This window comes from Phyllopteryx taeniolatus, chromosome 11 (genome assembly GCF_024500385.1).
Source record: "Phyllopteryx taeniolatus isolate TA_2022b chromosome 11, UOR_Ptae_1.2, whole genome shotgun sequence".
Taxonomy (NCBI): domain Eukaryota; kingdom Metazoa; phylum Chordata; class Actinopteri; order Syngnathiformes; family Syngnathidae; genus Phyllopteryx; species Phyllopteryx taeniolatus.
In genome coordinates this window covers 19,948,189-19,970,074 of record NC_084512.1, presented here as the reverse complement: position 1 = coordinate 19,970,074, position 21,886 = coordinate 19,948,189, and the positions used below count along the sequence as shown (strand labels likewise).

Here is a 21,886-nt window from a genome sequence, read left to right as displayed (position 1 = left end):
TAGAGGTTTCACATAGAAGATATCAATGTTATCCAAATCAACGAAAACAATGACTGAAGATGCTGTAATATGCATGCCAGGCCAGTAGGTGGCAATGTGACTTTGTACATGAACACTGTGCCGATGCACCCCTGACTGCTTGTCCTCGCAGATTTGATTGTAACCTGTCTTATAGATAATAATCAAAAGATGAATTAATTAAAACCTGTTATATTTATGTAGCTCATTAATGATTTTAATTTCTAAATATAATTTTAATACTTTTATTGGGCCAATGTATTGATAATTTATTTCAAGAACAATTTTATGTATTATTGAATATATATTATTTTAATATTTATTTTATTTTGTTTATTACAGAACTGTGAGGCAGATGTGCTAACCAGTCGTCCGCCATACCGGCACATTATTTATTATTTGACAATTATTTATTTATTCAATAGAATGTTTATTTGAATTTTATGGCATTTTATTTCATGTTTCATTTATTAATAAAAATGTGGAATATAATAGTTAATAGATTTATTGCACCTAGTTAATAACCATTTATATATATATTTTCGGAAAACATTTAAATAGTTGTATTAAATGGCATTTTTATTGCCATTTTTATTATTTGTCATTTGTATGTACGTAAGCGGCACGGTGGACGACTGGTTAGAGCGTCAGCCTCACAGTTCTGAGGACCCGGGTTCAATCCCCGGCCCCGACTGTGTGGAGTTTGCATGTTCTGCCCGTGCCTGTGTGGGTTTTCTGCGGGCACTGTGGTTTCCTCCCACATCCCAAAAACATGCATTAATTGGAGACTCTAAATTGCCCATAGGTTTGTTTGTTTGTTTGTATGTGCCCTGCGATTGGCTGGCAACCAGTTCAGGGTGTACCCCGCCTCCTGCCCGATGACAGCTGGGATAGGCTCCAGCACGCCCGCGACCCTAGTGAGGAGAAGCGGCTCAGAAAATGGATGGATGGATGGATGTATGTACGTATTTAACAACATTTGTTATAGTTAACATTTTTATTGATTTAGAAAAAATATATATTTTTAATGGCTTTTTAAAAAAAGGCTGCTCTGTGTTTAAAGAGCACGTATGCAAACGTTGTTTAGCAAGCTCATACCTGGCTGGAACGCTGCTGATTCTGCGCCGCCTGGAGCTGCGAGCTAATCCCGCCGGTTCCCGAGAAACGAGGGACCTGATGGGGTAGGTGGGGTTGGGGGCAAAAAAGTGTTTTGTTTTTTAACCCGAAAAGCCAAAGCAAACAATGAGTCGTTAGTGTGGTGTCTGTGTTTACCTGGGAGAAGATGGAGGCTATCGAAGTGTTAAAGGACAGCTGGCTGTTGGACAGACGCTGGACCAGGCCGTGGTTGGAGGCCGAGTCTACGATGGGTCCCGATTGGCTGCTCACTGGCGGACGCTGGGTCTGAGGCTGCACCGACCTGCTGCGATACTCCCTCCTGGCTGCGCACCAAAGTAAATACAGAGACTAATATGAAATAGAAATCTTCTGGCATGATGCAGAGCTCTTGCCTTGATGAACATGAACAATCACCTTCTTGAAGAAGAAAAAATGGACATTTTCAAGGGTTATGCTTGCTTACGTTTCATTGTTTTTATGTCAGACTATTACAAAAAAATGGAATTGATTGTCCATTATTTCCAAAGACCGAAGGTACACTCTTTGTTAGTTAGTCAGTTGGTTAGTTCTTCAGTTAGTTGGTTGGTCTGACAGTTATTTCATTAATAAGTTAATCAGTTGGTTAGTTATTTTGTTAAAACCTCCTTTAGTTGGCTGGTTTGTTTGTCAGTTATTCGTTTAGTTCAGTTTAATTACTTGCTTAGTTATTTTGTCAGTCTGCTAGTTAGTTATTCAGTCAGTCAGTTACTTATTCAGTTTGTCAGTTATTCAATCATTTGTTCAGTTAGTCAGATTGATAGTTGTTTTGTCCATTAGTAAGCTAACTAGTTGTTTCATTAGTTATTCGGTTAATTGGTCAATTAATGCATTATGCAATCTATTGATGAGTCAATTAGTTCACTCATGTAGTCAATTTATTAGTTAAGTTTTTTAGAGGGATTTTTTTTTTTTAGTTAATCATAGAATTTGTTATTAAAATCTATCAGTTTATTTATTCAGTGTTAGTCAGTGAGTTAGTTTGGTAGTTTTCCATATATTTTTGAAAGTTATTCAGTAAGTCAGTCAGTAGGTTTGTAAGTTATTTGGTTAGTCAGTTACCTAACCTTCTCATTTCTTAGTTATCTAGTTAGTTAATTTGTCGGTTATTAAGTTATTCGGTCAGTTAGTTTATTTGTTAGTTAGATATTCAGTCAGTTAGTTAGTTTGTACAGTGTAGTCAGTTAGTTAATTTGTTAGTCAGTTCCTTGGTCATTTGGTCAGTCAGTCTGTTAGTTTCATAGTTATTAGTTAACTTTTGTCATTGGTTTGTCCATAGTGCTATACTAAGGCCCTTTCCTGTTGTAGTCCTCAGTTAGTCAGTCAATTAGTGTGTTAGTTCTTCAGTTAGTCTATTTGTTTTCCGTTATTTAGTTCATCAGTCAGTTACTTTGTATGTTAGTCTATTACTTACTTTTTTTTTTTTTTTTTTTTTTTTTTTTAAACCAGTTTACCCATGGTTGCTATACTATGTCTCATTCCAGTTGTAGCTATTTAGTAAGTCAGTCAGTTTGTTAGTTGTTCAGTTAGTTAGTCTGTTAGCTTCTCAGTTAATCATTTAGATTGTCAGTTAGCTCATTTTACTTTTTAAACTTTTCTTACCACTTTGTTGTCCATGTTGCTATTCTAAGTCCACTCCCAGTTGTTGTTGCATTTCCACGAGATTTGTTGTTGTACCTGAGCTGTGGTGTCGGTGGCTGCGCGTGGTCCGGGGGGCTCTCTGCTGGTAAACACTCAGACTGTTGGAGGTGACTGACGACGGCCGATTGTGGCTGAGGGACGACGACCCGCCGGTGCCACAGTCACCGTCGTCAATGTTGGCGCCGCTGTTGCAGCTGTTCAGGTTGTCTTTGCGCACCCTGACGGTGTATGTGACACATTGCCAGATTAGTGAACTGCTCACACTTGATAGGTTTTTGCTTAACCTTCAGGCCTTGTTTGATTTAACTCCTACGTACAGACAGTCTGTAATTTTTCAGATTTATTGATTTTGCTTTTTTTTTTAATGCATACTTTTAACTAACATCAGTTCTTGTCATTAGTATGAAATAGCAATTCAATATTAGTTTTTCAAACCCTTCAAATTGCATTTTGTTTGCACAATTCTTGCCGGTTCTAAAACAACCTCAAGAATTCATTTTTTATATTTTCAGCACAACTTTTTTTTCTTAACTTGCTAAGATTACAGTCTTTCGACAGCCAGCAACTTCTTAAAATAAAGTTTAATACTTCTCCATGGTCAGCAGGGAATACCTCCGCTTCCTAAAATCAAAATGGGATCATTCATTCGCTCCACTGGAGTACAGTAAGCCATTAAACGCCTTTTTGGAAACTAGGAATCATTCATGAAATTGCTCCCTTGAGCAAAAATTTACAAATTATGTAATCTAATGGAAAACATAAGAACTAGTTTTCGTCTCGAAAGAAACCCATGCCATCCTAATTGTATAATTAAATCCAGTAAATAACAAGGAATTAAGAAGTGTCGTTTTCATGGGTTTCAATTGCCCAAAATTGGCCATAATAGAGCCAAAAGGTACAATTTGATGGTATCAGTATATTATTGATCTATTTACAGAACTGGAATTGGAAATTACAAAATCCGACAAAAATCCCTACCCTTGTGACTCACAAGTTAGGAGGTTTTGTTACATTTGTATTAACACTGGTCCAGCGGTTTAAGGGGAAAAAAATGGGAAGTGAGGAAGACATAAATGGCACAGGAAGAGCCCCGAGGGGTTTTTTAGGGAGTCAAAACTGGTAGAAAGTAGACATGACGTGTAAGGGCAGTTCTGTTAAACCTGAGCCATTTGGAGCACAGCCAGGAACGAATGGCGTCCAAGCCGGAAGCCCCTCCACCGATGGTACGCAGCGTCCTGTGTGTTCCCGCGAACGACGTTGTCAGCGGTGACACGTACCTGGATAGACACCACAAAGGAACTGACGTCAAACCCCAGAATATCTTTGATTCTATTCCGCGGTCTGGCTGCACGTACATGGGGTAGCCCAGCGGCTGGTCGCACGACGAGTTGACCATGTTCCTCAGTGCCTGCTTGGAGTTCTGGATGCTGCCGCGTTCTGGGTTGCGGTTCCGTAAGAAGACCAGTTCTTGCTGCTGGCCTGCCCACAGGCCTCGTACGCACTCCTTGTTGAGCTACCAAAAGAATTAAGTAGTACAGCGAACCCCCCCAATTTATTGTGAGGTATATCTTCTGGACCCACCCGCAATAAGTGGAATTGCGCCATATACATAAACCATATAAATAAACATACCATGGAATATTTGTCTCGTTACCTTGATGACTTTAAAGCTGAGGTGGCGCTTGTAGAGCATGATGATCTTGTACTCGTCCGTGCCATCGTCTACCATGTGGCGCAGTGTGAGCAGCGTGTCGCAGCTGGACAGCACCGCCTTGCGCCAGACCGGGTCGCTTTCGTGGCAAATGACCAGGCTACTGCGGTAGTTCGTGATGGCCTCGTACAAGATGGATGCCTCCTCCGTCTCCTCCAGACACGTGAAGTGGTCCTGGGAGTGGGAGGAGCCGTGGACTGACTGACTGAAACACTACTGGATGGTTTTAGTCGGGATTTTCCATGAAGGGTGTGCTTTGTTCCTTAGGTTTTCAGGTCGTCAGTTTGTTGTTAAGCTAGTAATTCAGTCACTTAGTTTGTTACTTTTAGATAGTAAGTCAGTAAGTTATTCAGTCAGTTGGTTATATAGTTAGTCACTTACGTAGTTCATTAGTTATTTAGTTAAATAGTCTGTTTGTTTGTTTGTTTGTTAGTTATTCAGTAAGTTTGCCTGCGAGGCAGTATTTTAGTTATTTGTTTAATAAGTCAGCCATTTAGTTTGTTTTGCATTGTATTAATCAGTCTGTAAGTTAGTTATGTCGTCAGTTAGACACTTAGTTCATTGGTTATTCAATTGGGTATTTGTCTAGTAAGCCATTCAGTCCTTTATTCTGTTAGTCAGTCAGTCACTTTGTTATTTGTACGGTTAGTAAGGAAATTTGTTTCTTTGCTATTTTGCCAGTTGGTCAGTTAGTCGGTTACCTTTTTTAAAACTTGATACCAGTGTTGCACATGAAGTGTGAAGGATGCGCAGTTGGCCTGTACCTGATGCAGCTTCAGGCTCATTCTGACGGCGGGAGCCACCACCTTCTGCAGTAGGTCAAGATCGACAAAAACCCACTCGTCCTTAGTAGCTATGCGGAAGTCGCCTTTGAACAGCGTGTTGAAACCATACAGGAAGGATTCCAGGCTTGATGGAGGAAGGAAAGAAAGACAACAAAAAGACTCACCAGTGATTTCCCAAGTTTCATGGATGTTTGAAGACTCTAAATTGTCTATGTGAGTGTCAATCCTTGTTTGTCTATTTTTGCCCTGTAATTGACTGGCGAGCAGTCCGGAGTGAACCTCGCCTCTCGCACAAAGTCAGCTGGTATGCGCTCCAGCTCATCCGTGGGCCTAATTGAGACAACCACCATAGGATTTTTTTAACACATTTTTTAGTTTCTGTAAACTCTTGCCCCCTCCACTCACTTCAAGATTCGGTTCTTCAGAACCGAAGACAACTTTTGTGTTAGAGGTGAAACTTCCTCTACAGCCCAGTTTCCTTTTGGGATTTTGGGATTACCATAATCTGGGTGATTGAGCAGACTGACTTACCTGTTAGACATGTTGTGCGATGCTGTTCCGAGCGATCGTCTTCCCAGGACCGACAAGGCGTACGACAGAGTCACCAGAGGGGAGTCTTCATCGCTGTCAACAGGCTGGACAAACAAACATGAGGACACATTTTATATGATACGGGATGTTGGCACATTGGAACCTAGTGCCGATGTCTGCGGGCAAGCAATGGTATATATTATCTTTGTTTGTTTTTTAAAGAACATCTGAAACTGCACACCAGGACAGAAAACACTACGGTATAAATGCTTGTCTTCCTGAGTCTGGTCAATATGGTCTTCAAAGAGGCTTTGGCTGCATTTAAAATGTGACGTACGCAAATAAAGTGAGTTGTCGAGACTGGGTTGGGACCATTTTCAGTGCTTACTGCAGAAGCTGTAGCTGTTGACACCCCCAAAAACTGTTTTCTTGGCCAAAACAATACAGGGTTTTTTTTGGTTTTGTTTGTTTTTTAATCCACTTTTGCTTAAAAACATTGTGTACAGTTTCTTAGGGTCTACGAATAACCAAACAAAAATGTAGGGACTGTTGGCGAAAGCCAATGTTGGAGTAAGCCAACATAACGTGGAGAAACCATGCAGGTAGAGGAAGAACATCTTACTGTTAGTCTACAAAGCTATGAGTGGTCTTGGACCTTACTTGTTAGTTCCATATGAGGCTTCCCGACCCCTTAGTTCATTGAGTGCAGTCTTATTGTGTGTTTCCACAATCAAAACTGAACAAAGTAAAGTAGCGTTCCATTTCTATGCTTCTCAACTGTGGAACAAACTTCCTGATCTGCTCAAACTGTTGGTTACATTTACCGTAAATCCAGCCTGAAAACGTGATTGTGGAGTTGTCTTGTGTATGAATGGTGCCATTGTATACAAATAACCTTCCACAATGCGGACCCCAACTAAATCCCTTAGGCTTTGGTACCGTCTCCATCTTGCCAGCGCAGTACTGGATCCACTCCAGGTACACGTTGCAGAAGCTGGCTCGCGTCACCCCCTGCAGGCAGTGCACGTAGTCCTCGTCTATCTTGACGCTAAACACCTGAGGGTCTCGCTCGATGTGGTGCCACTTGGTGTAGGACTGCAGCGCCTCGTGGATGGTGGCGTCTTTGAGCCAGGTGGTCAGCTTGGGGGAGTGCACCAGGTAGTAAATAACACTCTAGAGGGGGGGAGAAATGGATGAGCAAGAGATTTCCTGGAGATGAATGTTCTCTCGGTTTGACGAGTACCTTCAGGTAATAGGTAATGAGCAGCTTGCGGAGGTCGTAGACTTGCAACATGGTGGCGGCGTTGTTCTCGCTGATGCTGTAGCCCTCCAGCAGGTACTTGGTGGCCGTCACCTCCCACGCCAGCCAGCGCAGGTTGAAGGCGGCGTTGCACGACAGCATGTGGGGCAAGTGGCCCGGCTCACAGCAGCAACAGGCATCGTCCTCTTCCACGCCCTCCGTGATGGCCTCCACCTCACGCTGCTGGCAGTAGGTTCCTGGCAAAAGGCAAACCACCGCTTCAGTCAAATAAAGTGTGAAAAGCTGCAAGTATTTGCTGGCGTGGACTTGGTACGGAGAAGTGGAACGAAATGATGGCCATTTTATTTCGAAAAAGACTGTCAATAAGAGAAAAAGACAGACGAGAGGTGGTAGTAGGTTTGGTGTACAGGTAGAACTGGGTCCATCCTCATAACAACAAAAAGAAAACTTAACGAAAGATGTGGCCGAAGGTAGAATGAAAATGATGACGAGAAGGGTGCCACAGGATAGAGCCCTGGGGTACAGCAGTGGAAACGGAACCCTTTCCCTGTTTTCACTTTTGCATCCCAGGTCTCTATCCTGGTGTGCCTCCTTCGCTTCATCATCTCCATTCTACACTGTAACAAATGAGTGCTCTGAGTGTGAGAATGAATTTTACAAGCACAATAAGTATACTATAAAAATCCATACAAAAACCGTCGCTTAAAGCAAATGTGATACCGGGCTAAGCGAGGGAACTCCATACCTCTGAACTCCAGCCCACGGAGTTGGAATGTGACGAGGCCGTTGCCGATCTCAATGAGGTGCACCAGGGCGTTGAGGTAGTCCGAGGCCAGGATGAAGCAATCCCCGGCGCTGTAGTTGCCCCAGCGGCCCAGCATGAGGTCACCGCAGAGCGAGTGTTGCAACGAGCGCGTCAGGTACTCGTAGAAGATGGAGTTGAGGTTGTTGTCGTCGCAGCCTGGCGGCAGAAGCCGGTTGTTATAAGAGCACAACCGCCCTTCCCAGTGGAAGAGTCATTCAGAAGCTCTGGACGGAGAGCTTTAACAACGTCATAAAAAGTGGCCCGGAACTCACCCGTCTCTTTATCCACTTGAGACACTAGGCAGCTGTTAGAGTTGTCAATGCGCTTTGTGCTGCAGGTGATGAAAAGTTTTAGTTTTAGTACCTTCTCATGTGAAAGGAACTAACATCGCCATAACTGTAAGGGACGGGAATTGTAATCACACATCTACTACTCTGTAAACAAACAGTGCACTCAGCGTCTGGTTAGTGGATGTCATGGTTTAAGGGCATACTGTACTTTTGGCATCAGTGGTGCAGGAATAATTAAGAATAATTCAAAATGTTACTGTCTACATCCATCATTTCCTAAAAACAAAACCAACTATTAATACTGAAAACTATGTTTGTCATTGTCCTATTATTTTTTTGAAAGATACAGTATAAGGGAAAATGTAAATGATTGAAAGTTAACTATTGTTATTTGATTTTGCCGTTTTGTATTCTCGGTGTATTTGTACAGTTTAGATTCATATGGATCATTCAATGTATTAAGTTATCACAAAAATATATAAAACAATACAACAACGATAAAATTTTGAAAATAAGGAATTATTAGTAAAAATATAAAAAATGTAACTTATTCTTTCATTCTTTATATATTGATTATTGTCAGTGTATTTTGTTTTTCCTCACTAATCAGTTGTGATTTAAGAAAAAAAAATGCAACAAAAACTAAAATTGCCTTTTAATATTTAATATTATAAATAGTTTTATATTTCATATTCTTCTTTATCATTTTAAAACTAACCAAGAAAATGACTTTTTCTTCAATTATTTTCTAAAATATTATATTCAAAATAAGTTTCCTTTAATTAAAAATGTTACATATTTTTTTTCTAACCTAAGCTAATACAATTGTTAAATAAATATTCAATAAAAATAGCATTGGTGTTATTACAGCATAATAATTCACACCATTCAAACTTGTGGCATTTGCATTTGTCTGTCCATTCATTTCCTAAAAAAGAAGACAATCTTTTGATGTTACACTTTCCTAAATTGAAAAGCTTATATGAAATATTTAGTTTACCATAAGCGTGATAATGCTGCGACTTCCAGCCTTACTTGTAGTTTCTCTCCCAGAACTTAATGGGTCGCGGGTACGAGGAGAAGAAGATGGCGCTGCCTAGAAAGGGGGCCAGCGGAGTGTAAAAGATGGTGGTGATCAGCGTCTGAAGCAGCAGCATGGCCGAGTCTGTTCACACGCCAGTCAAGAACAAACCTGTGGAAGTCACGGTGAGCTCACACACACACAAAGGTAACTGAAGGATACGAGGTACGGCGAAGGGTTGGGCGAAGGCGTGGAAGGCGCTGCCCCAGGCGATCTGCCACGGGGCGATGTAGACTAGGATGAAGTGGAGCTTCAGCAGCAGCTCACGCATCTGCAACCAAAACAAAGACACACCTGCACACTTTCCAATATATTTTAGGACCTTATTTAGCGAGATAAAAAGTTTTGGCCTGAATCTTACAATGCTTTTTTTTTTTTTTTTTTTTTTTTTTTTTACACTCATGAGTATTAATAATGGCGGCACGGTGGCCGACTGGTTAGAGCGTCAGCCTCACAGTTCTGAGGACTGGGGTTCAATCCCCGGTCCCGCCTGTGTGGAGTTTGCATGTTCTCCCCGCGCCTGCGTGGGTTTTCTCCGGGCACTCCGGTTTCCTCCCACATCCCAAAAACATGCATTAATTGGAGACTCTAAATTGCCCGTAGGCATGACTGTGAGTGCGAATGGTTGTTTGTTTCGATGTGCCCTGCGATTGGCTGGCAACCAGTTCAGGGTGTACCCCGCCTCCTGCCCGATGACAGCTGGGATAGGCTCCAGCACGCCCGCGACCCTAGTGAGGAGAAGCGCCTCAGAAAATGGATGGATGGAGTATTAATGATTGGCACGGTGCACAAGTGATTAGCACGCCTGGGTCACATTTTTGAGGTTCTGGGTTCGAATCTTTGTGTGGAGTTTGCATGTTCTCGCCGTGCTTGGGTGGGTTTTCGCTTTCCTCTCACATTCCACAAGATGCATTTTAGGATCATTGAAGACTCAAAATCGTCCTTGGGTGTGAGGGTGCTTGTTCGTCTACCTGTATATGTGCCCTGTGATTGGCTGGCAACCAATCTTGGGTGTACCCCGTTTCTTTCGCCCAAAGTCAGCTGGGATAGGCTGCAGCACTTTTAACTAATTCCCCGAATTAGTTAAAGTGCTATAGAAAATGATTGATGGATATTATTATTGACTTTTGATATACTTTCTTTTTTTAGAGGCGTACATATAGTATATCCTTATAGCGTCCTTGGTTTGACTTTAGCTTTGAATGCACTCGCTATACATTTAGTTTTGAACACTTCAAATGCATCATTCAACTTCTTAAATTATCATAAATCAGCCAAAAATAGAATTACAATCTAAAACAATGGTACCATTTTTATGATTATTTTATTATATTATTTTAATGATGATTTAGTGAATAAAAATATTTCAAAAAATTATACTTTAACAAATGTCATTATAAATTGTTGATCCTCATTTCTTTATAAATGGCTTTTAAAACAGTTCTCTTTCAATATAAAGTAAAAAAATTATATTGCCTTAAACATTTTTTATATTTTTTAAATTTTATTTCCTATTTTATATATATGTATTCTTTTCTTGCTCTGTAAAAAAAAGACATGAAATTTACAACTAAATGCTGTAAAATCATAACAGAAAAAAACTAAATAGCAAAACACTGAAAACGTAAAATGTACATTAATATTTTGTAAATTACTTAACCATTCCCAAATGTACATTTTACAGTACAAATATGTTAAAATAAACACATTTCTCTGTAAAATTTACATATAGCTGTAGAAAAAAAACATTGAAAAACTGTGATACAAAAAAACAATACAATGTTGTTAAAATAACACAATGATTAAAAAAACATTTTTGAGGGTGAGGTAATTTTTTCATTTTAGATTTCCAAAAACAAATTCAAAGATTTTAGCTCTCACCAAAAAAAGTTCCACTTGAACATAAAGTTAAAATATGAAACACAAACTGACATTGCATTACAAAAGTACATCTAAATGTATTTCTATTACTCTCTATTAAAATATTTTTAAATGACAAATATTTTGAATCAATTTCTGTATTTTATTTGTAATGAAATAGTTTAGTTTCTGTTTTTCTCCTATTAAATCAAAAAATGGACACAAAAATAGAAATTGTCTACAAAAGTATTAGCATTTTTAAAAAATGTATCTTATATTTGAATTATTTTATCAATTTTTTATTTTACATTTAAAACTATATATTGGAGAATGTGCTTTGACCATTGCCAAATAAATAATACAAATGTCAAATAAAAAGCTAAAACAGATCTGCAGAGTGATTAACGATATTCCACAGAGCATTTGACACTACCGGCGTTTTCTCAAAAGTGCGCTTAAACCCAAGCAACAAGCATCACTATAACTGTCTTGTATGCATGGCTCACCTTGTGGAAGAGGATGGACACGACGAAGAAGTCGAGTAGGAAGCTCTCGGAAGCGCGCGGGCAGTCAAAGTGAAAGAAAACCAGTGTGAAGAGCAAGGTGAGGAACTGGAAGCTGGGGTCGCAGAAGGACGAGCGCAGGAGCTTCATCCCGGCGACGGTGGTCAGCAGGACATCGCAGCTGCGTGGGGACAACAAAAAAACGCGTCAACAGCACCACCCCCTTGCGACCGAGCGAAGGTAAGGCGGGTCTTACTGGATCCCCAGCCTCTTGCGGTGGCTCAGGGAGAAGCCGTCGTTGGTGAGCGCGCTCAGTAGGATGGCGGGGTACACCACGTACTTCTCGAAGCACAGCAGGCCCACGTACAGACGCTCGAACCACATCAGCACTGCGTCCTCTTTCACACACAAAAAGCAGGTATGCTGTTTTTTCTTTGTTTTTTTTATATACACTGCATTCCAAATTATTATGCAAACGATATTTTTGTATAATCTTCCTAAATCTTTGCTACAAATGACAGTGGGCATCATTTTCAAGTCATCAACCGTCGGAATAAAATTTCAACGTTTTCTTTTTAAACAACCTCCAAATGATGCAAGTATTCTTTTGGGGGGGAAAAACCTATCATGCACTGTTCCAAATCATTACGCATAGTTTGAAAGTTTTAAACGGTCATTTATTGAATTTGCAGCATTAAGAGGTCATATTTACTGAAATCAAAAGCTATTTCAATCCAAAACATTGTAACAAGTCAAGTTACATTTGGATATTGGAGCCCTTATTTGATAGCAGCTTCACAATTCTTACAGCCATTAAACTTGTGACGTTTTGGAGAGCTTCTGCTTGAACTTCTTTTGTCATGCTTGAAGACGATTTTGGTCATTGAAGCGCTGTTCATCCTTTGGTACCGTGGAAGAAAGTGGTCATTCAAAAAGTCCACATACTTTTCACCCCCTCAAGGACCCCGGATCTGTATTCTTTTCAAATTATGAGCCTCCTAGCATTTCAGTTGGCATACACCATTCATTTTTTTAAATAATGATTTTTATTGTGAAACATCTGCAGGAAAGTGTTGTGGGGAAATTCATTAACTTGAACTCAGGGTCGATCAAAGATTTGCAGGTGGTCCAGGACCCCAAAAGGTTGGAGAACCACTCATTTAGATCACCCACTTAAGTAAGCAAACAGTCAGTCTCAGACCACCAATAAGGTTCTACAGCGCTGACCTCTGGGCTCAAACTGGTGGTACTCTTTGGTCTTGAGCAGCGGGTGCGAAATCCACAGCCAGGGGTGATGCTTCCTCAGCTGGGGGATCAGGTAGTGCGTCACAAAGCCCACCGTCCCGGCCAGCGCGTACAGCACGATGGTCACAAAGGGCTGACAAAAAAAAATTACCAAAAAATGCGGTAATATGAGTTAGTGAGGCAGACTAGTGGTTAAGAAGGGAAGTTTCACCTTTAGCGACAGGAAGACGGTGCTGGCGGTGACGGCGAAGGTCAGAATGTAGGCCAGCGAGCACACGATCACGTCCGACAGAAGAATCTCCTTCTGTGGAACATCCAGCATTTGTGATGATTATGATCATTAATAATACATATACATACACTGCTCAGAGTTAAAAAAAGGCAGTCTGATAATATTGATGACTATTGGAAAATGCTCGCTGGAGGCTTGATACAAAATAAATTGTCGCACACCATAGAATTCTGCAGCTTCTTGGGCAGAGGGTCTTCGATGTCTGTGTCTTGACCTTGCTCTTCTTCGCCCTCCACCAACGTGGGCATCACTTTGGACTTAATCAGCGAGCTGCAGGCAAAAGACACGACAGGACGAGAAGTATTTTGACTCCCTTCTTTTTTTTAGTTACCTTTTTACAGTTTTAACTTGTTTTTACACTCGTATGATCGTCAAGTCAACAAAGAGTTTTGACTTGAGTTTGACTTCATTTTAGTTTTAGTTTATTGCGGGTTGCTTAATTTTACACTTCTGTGTCAGTTCTACCACCAAAAGAACCTTTTATGCTTAAAGACATTTTTAAAAACATGTTTTTTTCATTTAAATGTATTATTTACTGTTTGATTTATTATTTTATATATTTTTTAGGTTTTGATAAAAAATACAAATGTAAAAGTGGTAATTTGTTTTAATTTGTAAGTACATAGAATTAAGCACGAAAACATTTAAATTCAAATTTAAAACATTATTTTCCCTCTAAAAATCAACGTTATTACGCGTATGACCCTTATACGTCGTCACAGCTTGAATATTTGACTTATTTGACTTATTTTTATTTATTTAAAAAAATAATTCGAGAATCTTGTACATCTTTGGAAAGATGTCAAAAAAATAAAAGCTTATTTTAAAATTAAATGAATTGCTTTTTAAATAATTTCTTTTGTAAAATAATACTTTTTTTCATAAAAATAAAATTAAAATGAGTAAAAATCTATGCAAATCTTGAGTATGTTTTTTTAATTAAATTATTGATCTAAAAAAATACCTTAAAAATAATAATTTTTTTAAGACGCATCATCAAAGGTTAAGTAGTTTGACTTCCTTTGAGTTTTATTTTTACAGGAGTTAACTTATATTTGTACCTGTTTGACAGTTAAATGAAGGCACCAAAAAAGGGTGAGAAGTTTTACAGTGGCTTACTTATTTTTACAATTGTGGGACCGTCAGGGCAAGGCGGTTTCAAAGGGGCGAGTAGTTTCGTTTTAGTTGTGTTTAGTCTTGCTTTCTTTCATTTTAGTGCACTTGTATGACAGTTCAAAATGTTGGAATCTTCCTCACAGCATGACAGAGGGGTCGCTGCTCTGCCGACTGAGGTGGTAGGAGAAAACCACCAGCAGGCCGCAGAAACCGGAGAACAAGGCCGGCGTGTGCTGCTCGTCCCACGGCTCCTGCAACACAAGCATTGAAACATTTTACCGCTTCGCAGTCAGACTTCATCCAGGTGTTTTTTGGGGGCACGTTGGACGCGTCTACCTTGAGGGCCCCGAAGCAGAAACCGTAGAGCAGAGACAGAGCCGCCAGGCTGCGGAGGATGCTGTACACTGCGGAGATCAGACTTGTAGCCGCTAGAATGGAAGCACACAAACACTTTGGCCTTGAATAATCTACCACCAAAAGAACCATTTTTCCATGCTTATCCTCATTAGGGTCGCAATCACACCTATGGACAATTTAGAGTCTTCAATGAAGCTAATATGCATGTTTTTGGGATGTGGGAGGAAACCGCAGTGCCCGGAGAAAACCCACGCAGGCACGGGGAGAACATGCAAACACCACACAGGCGGGGCCGGGATTTCAACCCCGGTCCTCAGAACTATGTGGCAGATGTGCTAACCCGGGGATTGAACCCCGCTCCTCAGAACTGTGAGGCTGACGCTCTAACCAGTCGTCCACCGTGCGCCTGACTACAATATATTCTACTGGAATTTCTCATACATTCCAACACATGAGTGGCTGACCTGTGCCGCCAAAAAAATGAATGTCAATCTGCTCCAGCAGGTAGATGGTGAAGGTGTTGACTTGCGGGAAAAGGCCCACCAGAAACGTGATGGGGAAGCAGTGAGTGAAACCTGTTACAGAAATCGATCAACTACTCGCTCAGAACGGAAGTGGCTTTGAGGTTCGAGCGTCTCTCGGTTTTTTTCCGTACCCACTAGCAGATTCTGCAAAAAGCGCAGCGTGTCGCGGCACACGATGGTGACGCCGTACAAGGTGGACTCGGGGAGGTCCTTCCTGCGCAGGAGTTGCTCCAGCGTCCAGATGAGCGAGCAGAAGATGCAGAAGTATGCCGCGCGGCTGTAGGCCACCAGCTGGTTGTGACCCTGCACATACACACAATGGCATTCCATCTACAGTATCTAGCGGTGTATGACACAGTAGGTCGGTAGATTGACAGACAGATAGATAGATAGATAGACAGACAGATAGATAGATAGCTACTCCATATGTTTTGTAAGTAAAACACTTATCATTAGTTTTGAACCATAGATAAGTAACTCACATGTGTTGGTGAAGCTGCATCTGGTTGAACACTCTGCAAAGCAAATCCACACGGAGTGAAATTACAATTTGTAAAGTGACCTGCACAAAATTAGAGCTAATACAATATTATAAAGGCGCAATCTACAGTAGACTGTTTAATAATTTGATTATTCATGTTGAGTTGATATTACTGATGGTTAGTGTTCCGCCTAGTTCTACCTTCAGTAAGGAGTACTGGCAGCTGGCGATAACCAGACAGAACTGAAAAACCCAGAAGTCTTTGAAGCAGCCGTCGTTGAGCAGCAAAAAGCCGAGGAAGGAAACCAGGAAGGCCATGAAAACAGCCACCAGATTCTCCAGAACATCTTGGTTCCTACACATACCAAAACCTTCCGATTATAGTAATCCCCCCATGGTGTGATTTTTATGTTTGGCATATTAAAAATAAAATTTGGTGATGAAATGGGTTTACGGCGTGGTTAAAAAGTTTCAATGTGATTACAGCGTATGTGAGGGCTATTTTAAGGCTTTTAAAACATATTTCCCCAAAAATAATTGTAATGATATGGTCTCTCTACATTACAAGTTTCACCTATTACCTTACCTGTCCAGAAGAGCGAGCAAGGTGAGTCGGTCGTATAAAATGTTAACCCACTTGCCAGGAAACAGCTTGAGCTTGTAGTATATCTTCCTGGTGGGCTTCTCCTGAGTGGTGGTCTCTGAGGAATCATCTAAAGAGTCTTCCTCCTGAAAAATATGTTATATACGTATGAATTCAACTTCTGAAATTACAATTTTATACATCTACAGCAGTGATTCTCAAAGTGTGTAAAAAAATTGAGAACCACTCCTTAACTTACAAAATCGACCCTGTGTCGGGTCCAGCAGATGAGTACTGCAAATATTTGTACTTTAACTACTTTCAAGCATGTTTTTTAAAACAAAAATTCTATTGGATTCACAGATGGACACCTGGAAGATCTCGGGGTGCGTCCTTCGGGGGCGAAGTCGGTGCGAAGGAATGATGCGCCGTTCGAAAGGACAGTCGGCGTGACCGCCCACCGTGCTGTCATGGCACTCCGAGTTGGAAGAAGTGGACAGCAGGTCACTGAACACGAACGCACGTAAACGGACACACACACACACACATAAACTAACGTTAATAGGCAAGATAGCCCTGACCTGGGCAGTGGTGTTGAGTAGAGTACAAAAACATACTGGTGCAAGTTGTCAACATTATGGGAATTGAAGGAAATATGATAGAAAATTAGCACGATTAGTCTAAACAGGGGTGTCAGACTCAAATTCACGGTGGGGCAAAATTAAAAATTGCGAGTCAAACTCAATATTTAATGAAGAATCACTGCGATGTGCATGTTTCCCTTTTCTGCAGAAATCTAGCATTAAAGTTTATCATTGACATTAATTCAATTATGTTATATTCTTTGTTACAGCCACGTTGCTCCGCACACGACAAACAGGTCTGTCTTTTACTTTAGTGAACAGATAATCTGCCTCCCACTTGTCTTGGAAGTTAACCGTTTTCCATCTTTCGTTTTGGGAAGGGGAAGTGTAAATTTGCTCGAGAAGACCAGTAGCATAGTTGCTAACGACTGCAGCCAGCTCCATTACACATTTAATATGGTCTTGCGGGCCAAATATAATTACATCGTGGGCCAAATATGGCCCCCGGGCCTGAGTTTGACAAACATGGTCGATAACAATGAACCTAAAAGTATCACGCATCATTTTTGATTAGATTAGGTAGATTGTTTTGACTCTAATGGTTTTGGTTTAAAAATCAAAGAGCAAAAAACAATTTAATTCAAAAATGTAATTCTCATGAATTAACACCAGGACAGGAGAAAAGTGTGGGTGTTGAACCCTTTCACGAAGAAAAATGCAGTTGTGGAAACACCCACATTCCCCATGGGTATGACGCCCCTGGGCCAAAATTTGGATATTGAACCTTTTCGCCGGGAAAGGTGTCTGTGTTGCAACACCAGCATCCCCCATGACTGAAAAGTTAGGTGTTGACCCCTTTCACTGGGAAAATTGCCCGTATTACAACAAAGGTACGGTGTCGCTGAAAAAGTCTCTCGTTTGAAACACCCATATCCCCCATGGGAGCGATGCCTCGGGGGAAAGTGGGTGTTAAAACCTTTCACCAGGAAAAAAAAATTCATTTCATGACTGGTGTCCTGTACGTCGTACCACATGTTGCCTGTGATCAGCTCGGCTCCCAGCGGCAGGTTGAGGGCCCGCTCTGCGTATAGCTTACGTGGCCTCTCTCCTGGAGTAACAAACATGTAACTTACAGTTAAAGATGTTGGTTTGTGTATTTAAATCTGAAAAGGTCATTGGCTTACGGTGCACAGTGTGGAAGGTGTACGCTTCCTCCTTGCTCGTAGCCTCTGGACGACAGATGACCTGCAGCATGGAGCTTTCAGATTGCGACGTTTGGGAAGGCAGAGAGTCGTAGTCGGGATCTTTTTCCGTCTGCGGACTGGAGATGGAATACGATAACGAGGTAAGTGTGTGTGTAGTACTGTAAAAAGGTGTTTGTCAGTACCTGTCTGGTGAGACGATGGGAATGTGTATAGGCAGAAGAGACTTGTCGGGAGCCAGGCTGGTGGGCGCTTTGGGTCGCTCCGCTTTGCTGTGCGTGTTGATCTCTTTGGGATCGTCCGCTCGGGACGATGCGCCGGCATCCTCTGCAATGCAATTCATGCCGTTGTGTTTGTTATGCACTATGAAGGGTGGAAAAAAAAAAATGTAGGTGTGAAAGGCTTTCACCAGAAGAAGAGTGGGAATTGAAACACACACATCCTCCTTGGGTGCGATACCCCTGAGGCAAAAGTGTGGAAGGAGTTTTCCTAAAGTGACCCAAAATACACTCACACGAAAAAAGTAATTATTTTGTTCAGTTTGTGTACACTGAGGCAAATTTGACCCGCGTCGACTAAAATGGATTTTCAATTTACCTGTGTGTGTTAAATCGAGCAAAATGGTGGGAATATTGAAACTGTATATGCCATAACTGTGTGTGGTTTTTATGTAAGAGTGTTTAAGAGGGAGCTTAACGGAGGGAGTTTCCGTGAGAAACATGCACCTGTCGGTCTTCGAAGGGTCGGGTCATTGGGGAATCTTCAAACCACATAATACTGATCATACATACTTAAACATTACATTATTTGATGTTTTTAGCCAAGAATGAGTGGTGTAAAACATAAAATACACTTTCTTTTTTCCCCTGAAACATTAAGGATTAATCTTCCGCATAATAATATCAGACAGGCTATTAATACATTTTGAAAATACCTGCAGTTCATAATTGGATCTAGACAATTATTAAGTCAAAATTGACCTGGAACATTTGAAATGTGCATGGAAAATTAACAGTGTGTGAGGGGACCCAAAACATTTGGTAACGAACCTGCGTGTTGCTTTTCCGTCTCCAGGGAGGCTCCCGCTTCTGCCTGGAGCTCTGGTCCTTCTTCTTCCTTGGTGCTCCCTCGAGTGCTGAGCGACTCCAACAGCGAGACGAACTCCAAGAAGTTGGATTCGTTGGGAATCTGACCCTCCTTTGCCTCCAGATCTGACTTGGAGGTGGTCATGGTGGCCTGACATAGAAACGAGAGCCGTTTATACAGTACAGAATGCACAAGATGAATTGTCACAACATACTGTGTTTTGGGAGCGGTCCGAGAGCAGCACGGCATCTTTCCCGCTGTCCATGCTCAGCCCACGTAAGTGCGTCCTTCCTCCGGGACCGTAGCGCCCCAAAGCGGGCGGCAGACGCAAGAAACCTTGAGGGTCCGCACAGGAAACTAGAGGGTCCGTGTCATCGGGGTTGAAGTGGGAGTGGACGTCGACGCCCGACGAGCTGTTGTTGTTGGTCTGCTGTGTGCTGGCCGGGTCCAGATGGGGACACTCCAAGGTGGCCGACTCTGAGCTGATAGTGTCTCTGCATAAGAAGAACTCCTCGCTTTGGCTCGCCGGCCGCCTCCGAGTGGGTTCGTCTTTTATTAGGTCTGCTTCTTCTTTTTCTTGTGCATCTTCTTCCAATTCCTGCTTCTCGTCCTCAGGCAAGTCAAAGGTGATGACGGGGATGTTGATGTGACATTCCCCAGCATCCTTTTGGGCCTGAGACACATATGTGTTAAACATGGGGTGTGCAACTTACAAGCCACGGGCAAGAGGATATTGACGACATACAATAGCGTACTGCTTGTTGTGCAATAACAGCGGGGAAAGTGTGTGTGTTGAACCCTCTCACCAGGTGTTGAAGCATCCACGGTCCTCATGGATGCGCCACCCGGTGGCGTAGCATTCCACTTGTTGTGTAATAACGGTGGTAAAAGTGTGGGTGTTGAACCCTATCACTGGGGAAAGTGTGGGTGTTGAAGCACCAACATCCCCCATGAGTGCAGAAAGTTATTATCGCACAAGCGGCACGCAACAAGTGGTACGCTACACCTTTGCACCCACACTTTTCCCAGTGAAAGGGTTTAACACGCACACTCTTGATTAGACACTTGGCTGTGCTAACCACTACGGCTCATTGCTGCCACGAAAATAACTCATGCGCAGGGCACCTCAACCCGACGCCACTTATCTCACCTGCGCGTTCTCCAGCAGGCTCAGCTTGACGCTCTCCTCCAGCTGAGCGGCCGTGCGAGGGTCGCAGCTCATGGTGATGACGATCTTGACCGCGTCGGCCTCGCTGTCCGCGTGAGGAGGAGGAGCAGACGAAGACGCCGGACCAGAGCTGTCCGTGAGGACCACTTCTATTTCATCGGAGCAGTACGTCTCCTCCCCTTGCTCGTCCTGACAGACGATACAAAAATACTTGCTAGTAACTCCGCTGACCTCACAAATGGACAAAATAATATGGGTTTAGTCAGTCAGTCATCTAGTTAGGTAGTCAACACGTCAGTAAGTTAGCTAATTAGTTAGCTAGCTATCTTGTCATGCGGAGAGTTAGTTAGTTGGTTAGTCATTCAGCTAGCTAGCTAGGTAGCCAGACAGTCACTCAGTTTGTCATCCAGTTAGTCGACAGTTAGTTAGTTAGCCAACGAGTCAGTCATTTAAATAGTCAGCCAGCCATTCAGTTAGTTAGTTAGTTAGTTTAATTAGCAAGCCGGTCTACTTAGTTTGTCACTCAGTCAGTTGGTTAAACAGTCAGTTAGCTTGTCAGTCAGTCAGTTGGTAAGTTTGTCAGTTAGTCAGTCAGGTAGTTTGTCAGTTAGTCAGTCAGTCAGTTAGTTGGCTAGTCAGTCACGTAATTGGTTAAACAGTCAGTTATCTTGTCAGTCACTCAATTAGTCAGTCGGTAAGTTCGTCAGTCAATCATAAAGGTAGTCAGTCAATCAGTTAGTGTGTCAAGTCAGTTAGTTGGTTAGTAGTCAGGTAGTTTGTCAGTTAGTCAGTCAGTGAGTCAGTCAATCAGTCAGTTAGTTGGCTAGTCAGTCACTCAGTCAGTTAGATATCTAGTTAGTCAGTCAACCATTCAGCCAGTTAGTCATTTCCATGAAACTTTGGTGGTACAACAAGAACCCATTAAAACGTGTTTCATAGCCCCCTTGACCGACACTTGGCAGAGTATCTTCTTAGCGTTTTGCTTCACCACTACCACCATCTCTCCACCTCGGGGGAGGTCTGTGTTCAACCAGTACATAATCTACAGTATGCCCATTGAGTGTGTGTCAGCGCTGTACCTGTGTAGCTGCGTCTGGCATGTCCATGAGTTTGTGAGGGCACTCCAAGGGCGTCTCCAGTGAGTTATTGTTGGCATCTGACGGCTCCTTGTGGCCCTCACTCTCCGTCTCAACACGGTCATCTTCCTTTCCTTTGCAGGGAGGAAGACCCTGAGATGTTTCTCCACATGCCTCCTCATTCTCCTCATTGTCTTTCTCCTCTCGTCTTCCCTCATCTGGTGACTCCTTGTTGTCGTCGATTATTTTCACACACTGAGTCTCCTGTCTTTCAGTTACAGATGGGGGCCTCTGCTGAGCCTGCAGCAAAGGGGCAACCTTGTCAGGGAGGTTCTCCGTGGTAGGCTCTGGGCTCGGGTGTGGACCAGCCTCCCCTGGCCTCTCCTCTGTGGTGCATTTAGCATTGCAGGGCACTGCAACTGTTGAGACGATAGAGAAGAATAATACTGTATGTCACAATGTAGAGTTATGGACGGCGTGGCATGGAGGATAAAAGTACGACCAGCAATCGGAGGGTCACCCGTTTGTATCCCT

The 21,886-nt window shown here is 42.2% G+C and overlaps 1 protein-coding gene and 1 long non-coding RNA gene across 6 annotated transcripts in view; one reads left to right on the top strand and one right to left on the bottom strand.

Moving 5' to 3' along the window:
- pcnx2 (pecanex 2) overlaps positions 1–21,886 on the bottom strand; it is a 31,115-nt gene that overhangs the window by 2,461 nt on the left and 6,768 nt on the right. Inside the window, exons 5-38 of one of the 3 annotated variants that reach the window (XM_061790885.1) lie at positions 21,356–21,771; positions 20,259–20,465; positions 19,323–19,781; positions 19,072–19,258; positions 18,208–18,385; positions 18,005–18,141; positions 17,850–17,928; positions 16,608–16,743; positions 16,240–16,382; positions 15,855–16,008; positions 15,655–15,687; positions 15,304–15,475; positions 15,113–15,223; positions 14,628–14,719; positions 14,433–14,542; positions 13,337–13,445; positions 13,095–13,187; positions 12,866–13,016; positions 11,895–12,036; positions 11,642–11,819; positions 9,438–9,546; positions 9,230–9,359; positions 8,177–8,235; positions 7,845–8,060; positions 7,082–7,335; positions 6,778–7,011; positions 5,839–5,942; positions 5,287–5,431; positions 4,466–4,696; positions 4,167–4,324; positions 3,972–4,088; positions 2,848–3,029; positions 1,291–1,457; positions 1,117–1,191 (exon numbers count right to left, since the gene is read on the bottom strand). In XM_061790885.1, the coding sequence (XP_061646869.1) occupies positions 1,117–1,191; positions 1,291–1,457; positions 2,848–3,029; positions 3,972–4,088; positions 4,167–4,324; positions 4,466–4,696; positions 5,287–5,431; positions 5,839–5,942; positions 6,778–7,011; positions 7,082–7,335; positions 7,845–8,060; positions 8,177–8,235; positions 9,230–9,359; positions 9,438–9,546; positions 11,642–11,819; positions 11,895–12,036; positions 12,866–13,016; positions 13,095–13,187; positions 13,337–13,445; positions 14,433–14,542; positions 14,628–14,719; positions 15,113–15,223; positions 15,304–15,475; positions 15,655–15,687; positions 15,855–16,008; positions 16,240–16,382; positions 16,608–16,743; positions 17,850–17,928; positions 18,005–18,141; positions 18,208–18,385; positions 19,072–19,258; positions 19,323–19,781; positions 20,259–20,465; positions 21,356–21,771 (5,468 nt within the window). Of the gene's footprint in view, positions 1–1,116; positions 1,192–1,290; positions 1,458–2,772; positions 3,030–3,971; positions 4,089–4,166; positions 4,325–4,465; positions 4,697–5,286; positions 5,432–5,838; positions 5,943–6,777; positions 7,012–7,081; positions 7,336–7,844; positions 8,061–8,176; positions 8,236–9,229; positions 9,360–9,437; positions 9,547–11,641; positions 11,820–11,894; positions 12,037–12,865; positions 13,017–13,094; positions 13,188–13,336; positions 13,446–14,432; positions 14,543–14,627; positions 14,720–15,112; positions 15,224–15,303; positions 15,476–15,654; positions 15,688–15,854; positions 16,009–16,239; positions 16,383–16,607; positions 16,744–17,849; positions 17,929–18,004; positions 18,142–18,207; positions 18,386–19,071; positions 19,259–19,322; positions 19,782–20,258; positions 20,466–21,355; positions 21,772–21,886 lie in introns of those variants that run through there. The other 2 variants (XM_061790886.1, XM_061790887.1) reach the window with 2 other exon arrangements.
- LOC133486151 (uncharacterized) lies at positions 5,834–15,796 on the top strand. 3 transcript variants are annotated; one of them, XR_009790939.1, is made up of 5 exons: positions 5,834–6,030; positions 9,248–9,400; positions 11,652–13,475; positions 14,435–15,212; positions 15,314–15,796. It is a non-coding gene; the product is annotated as an uncharacterized LOC133486151 (long non-coding RNA). The 3 variants fall into 3 exon arrangements; XR_009790938.1 differs by having other exon boundaries at positions 15,311–15,796; XR_009790937.1 differs by having other exon boundaries at positions 14,435–15,796.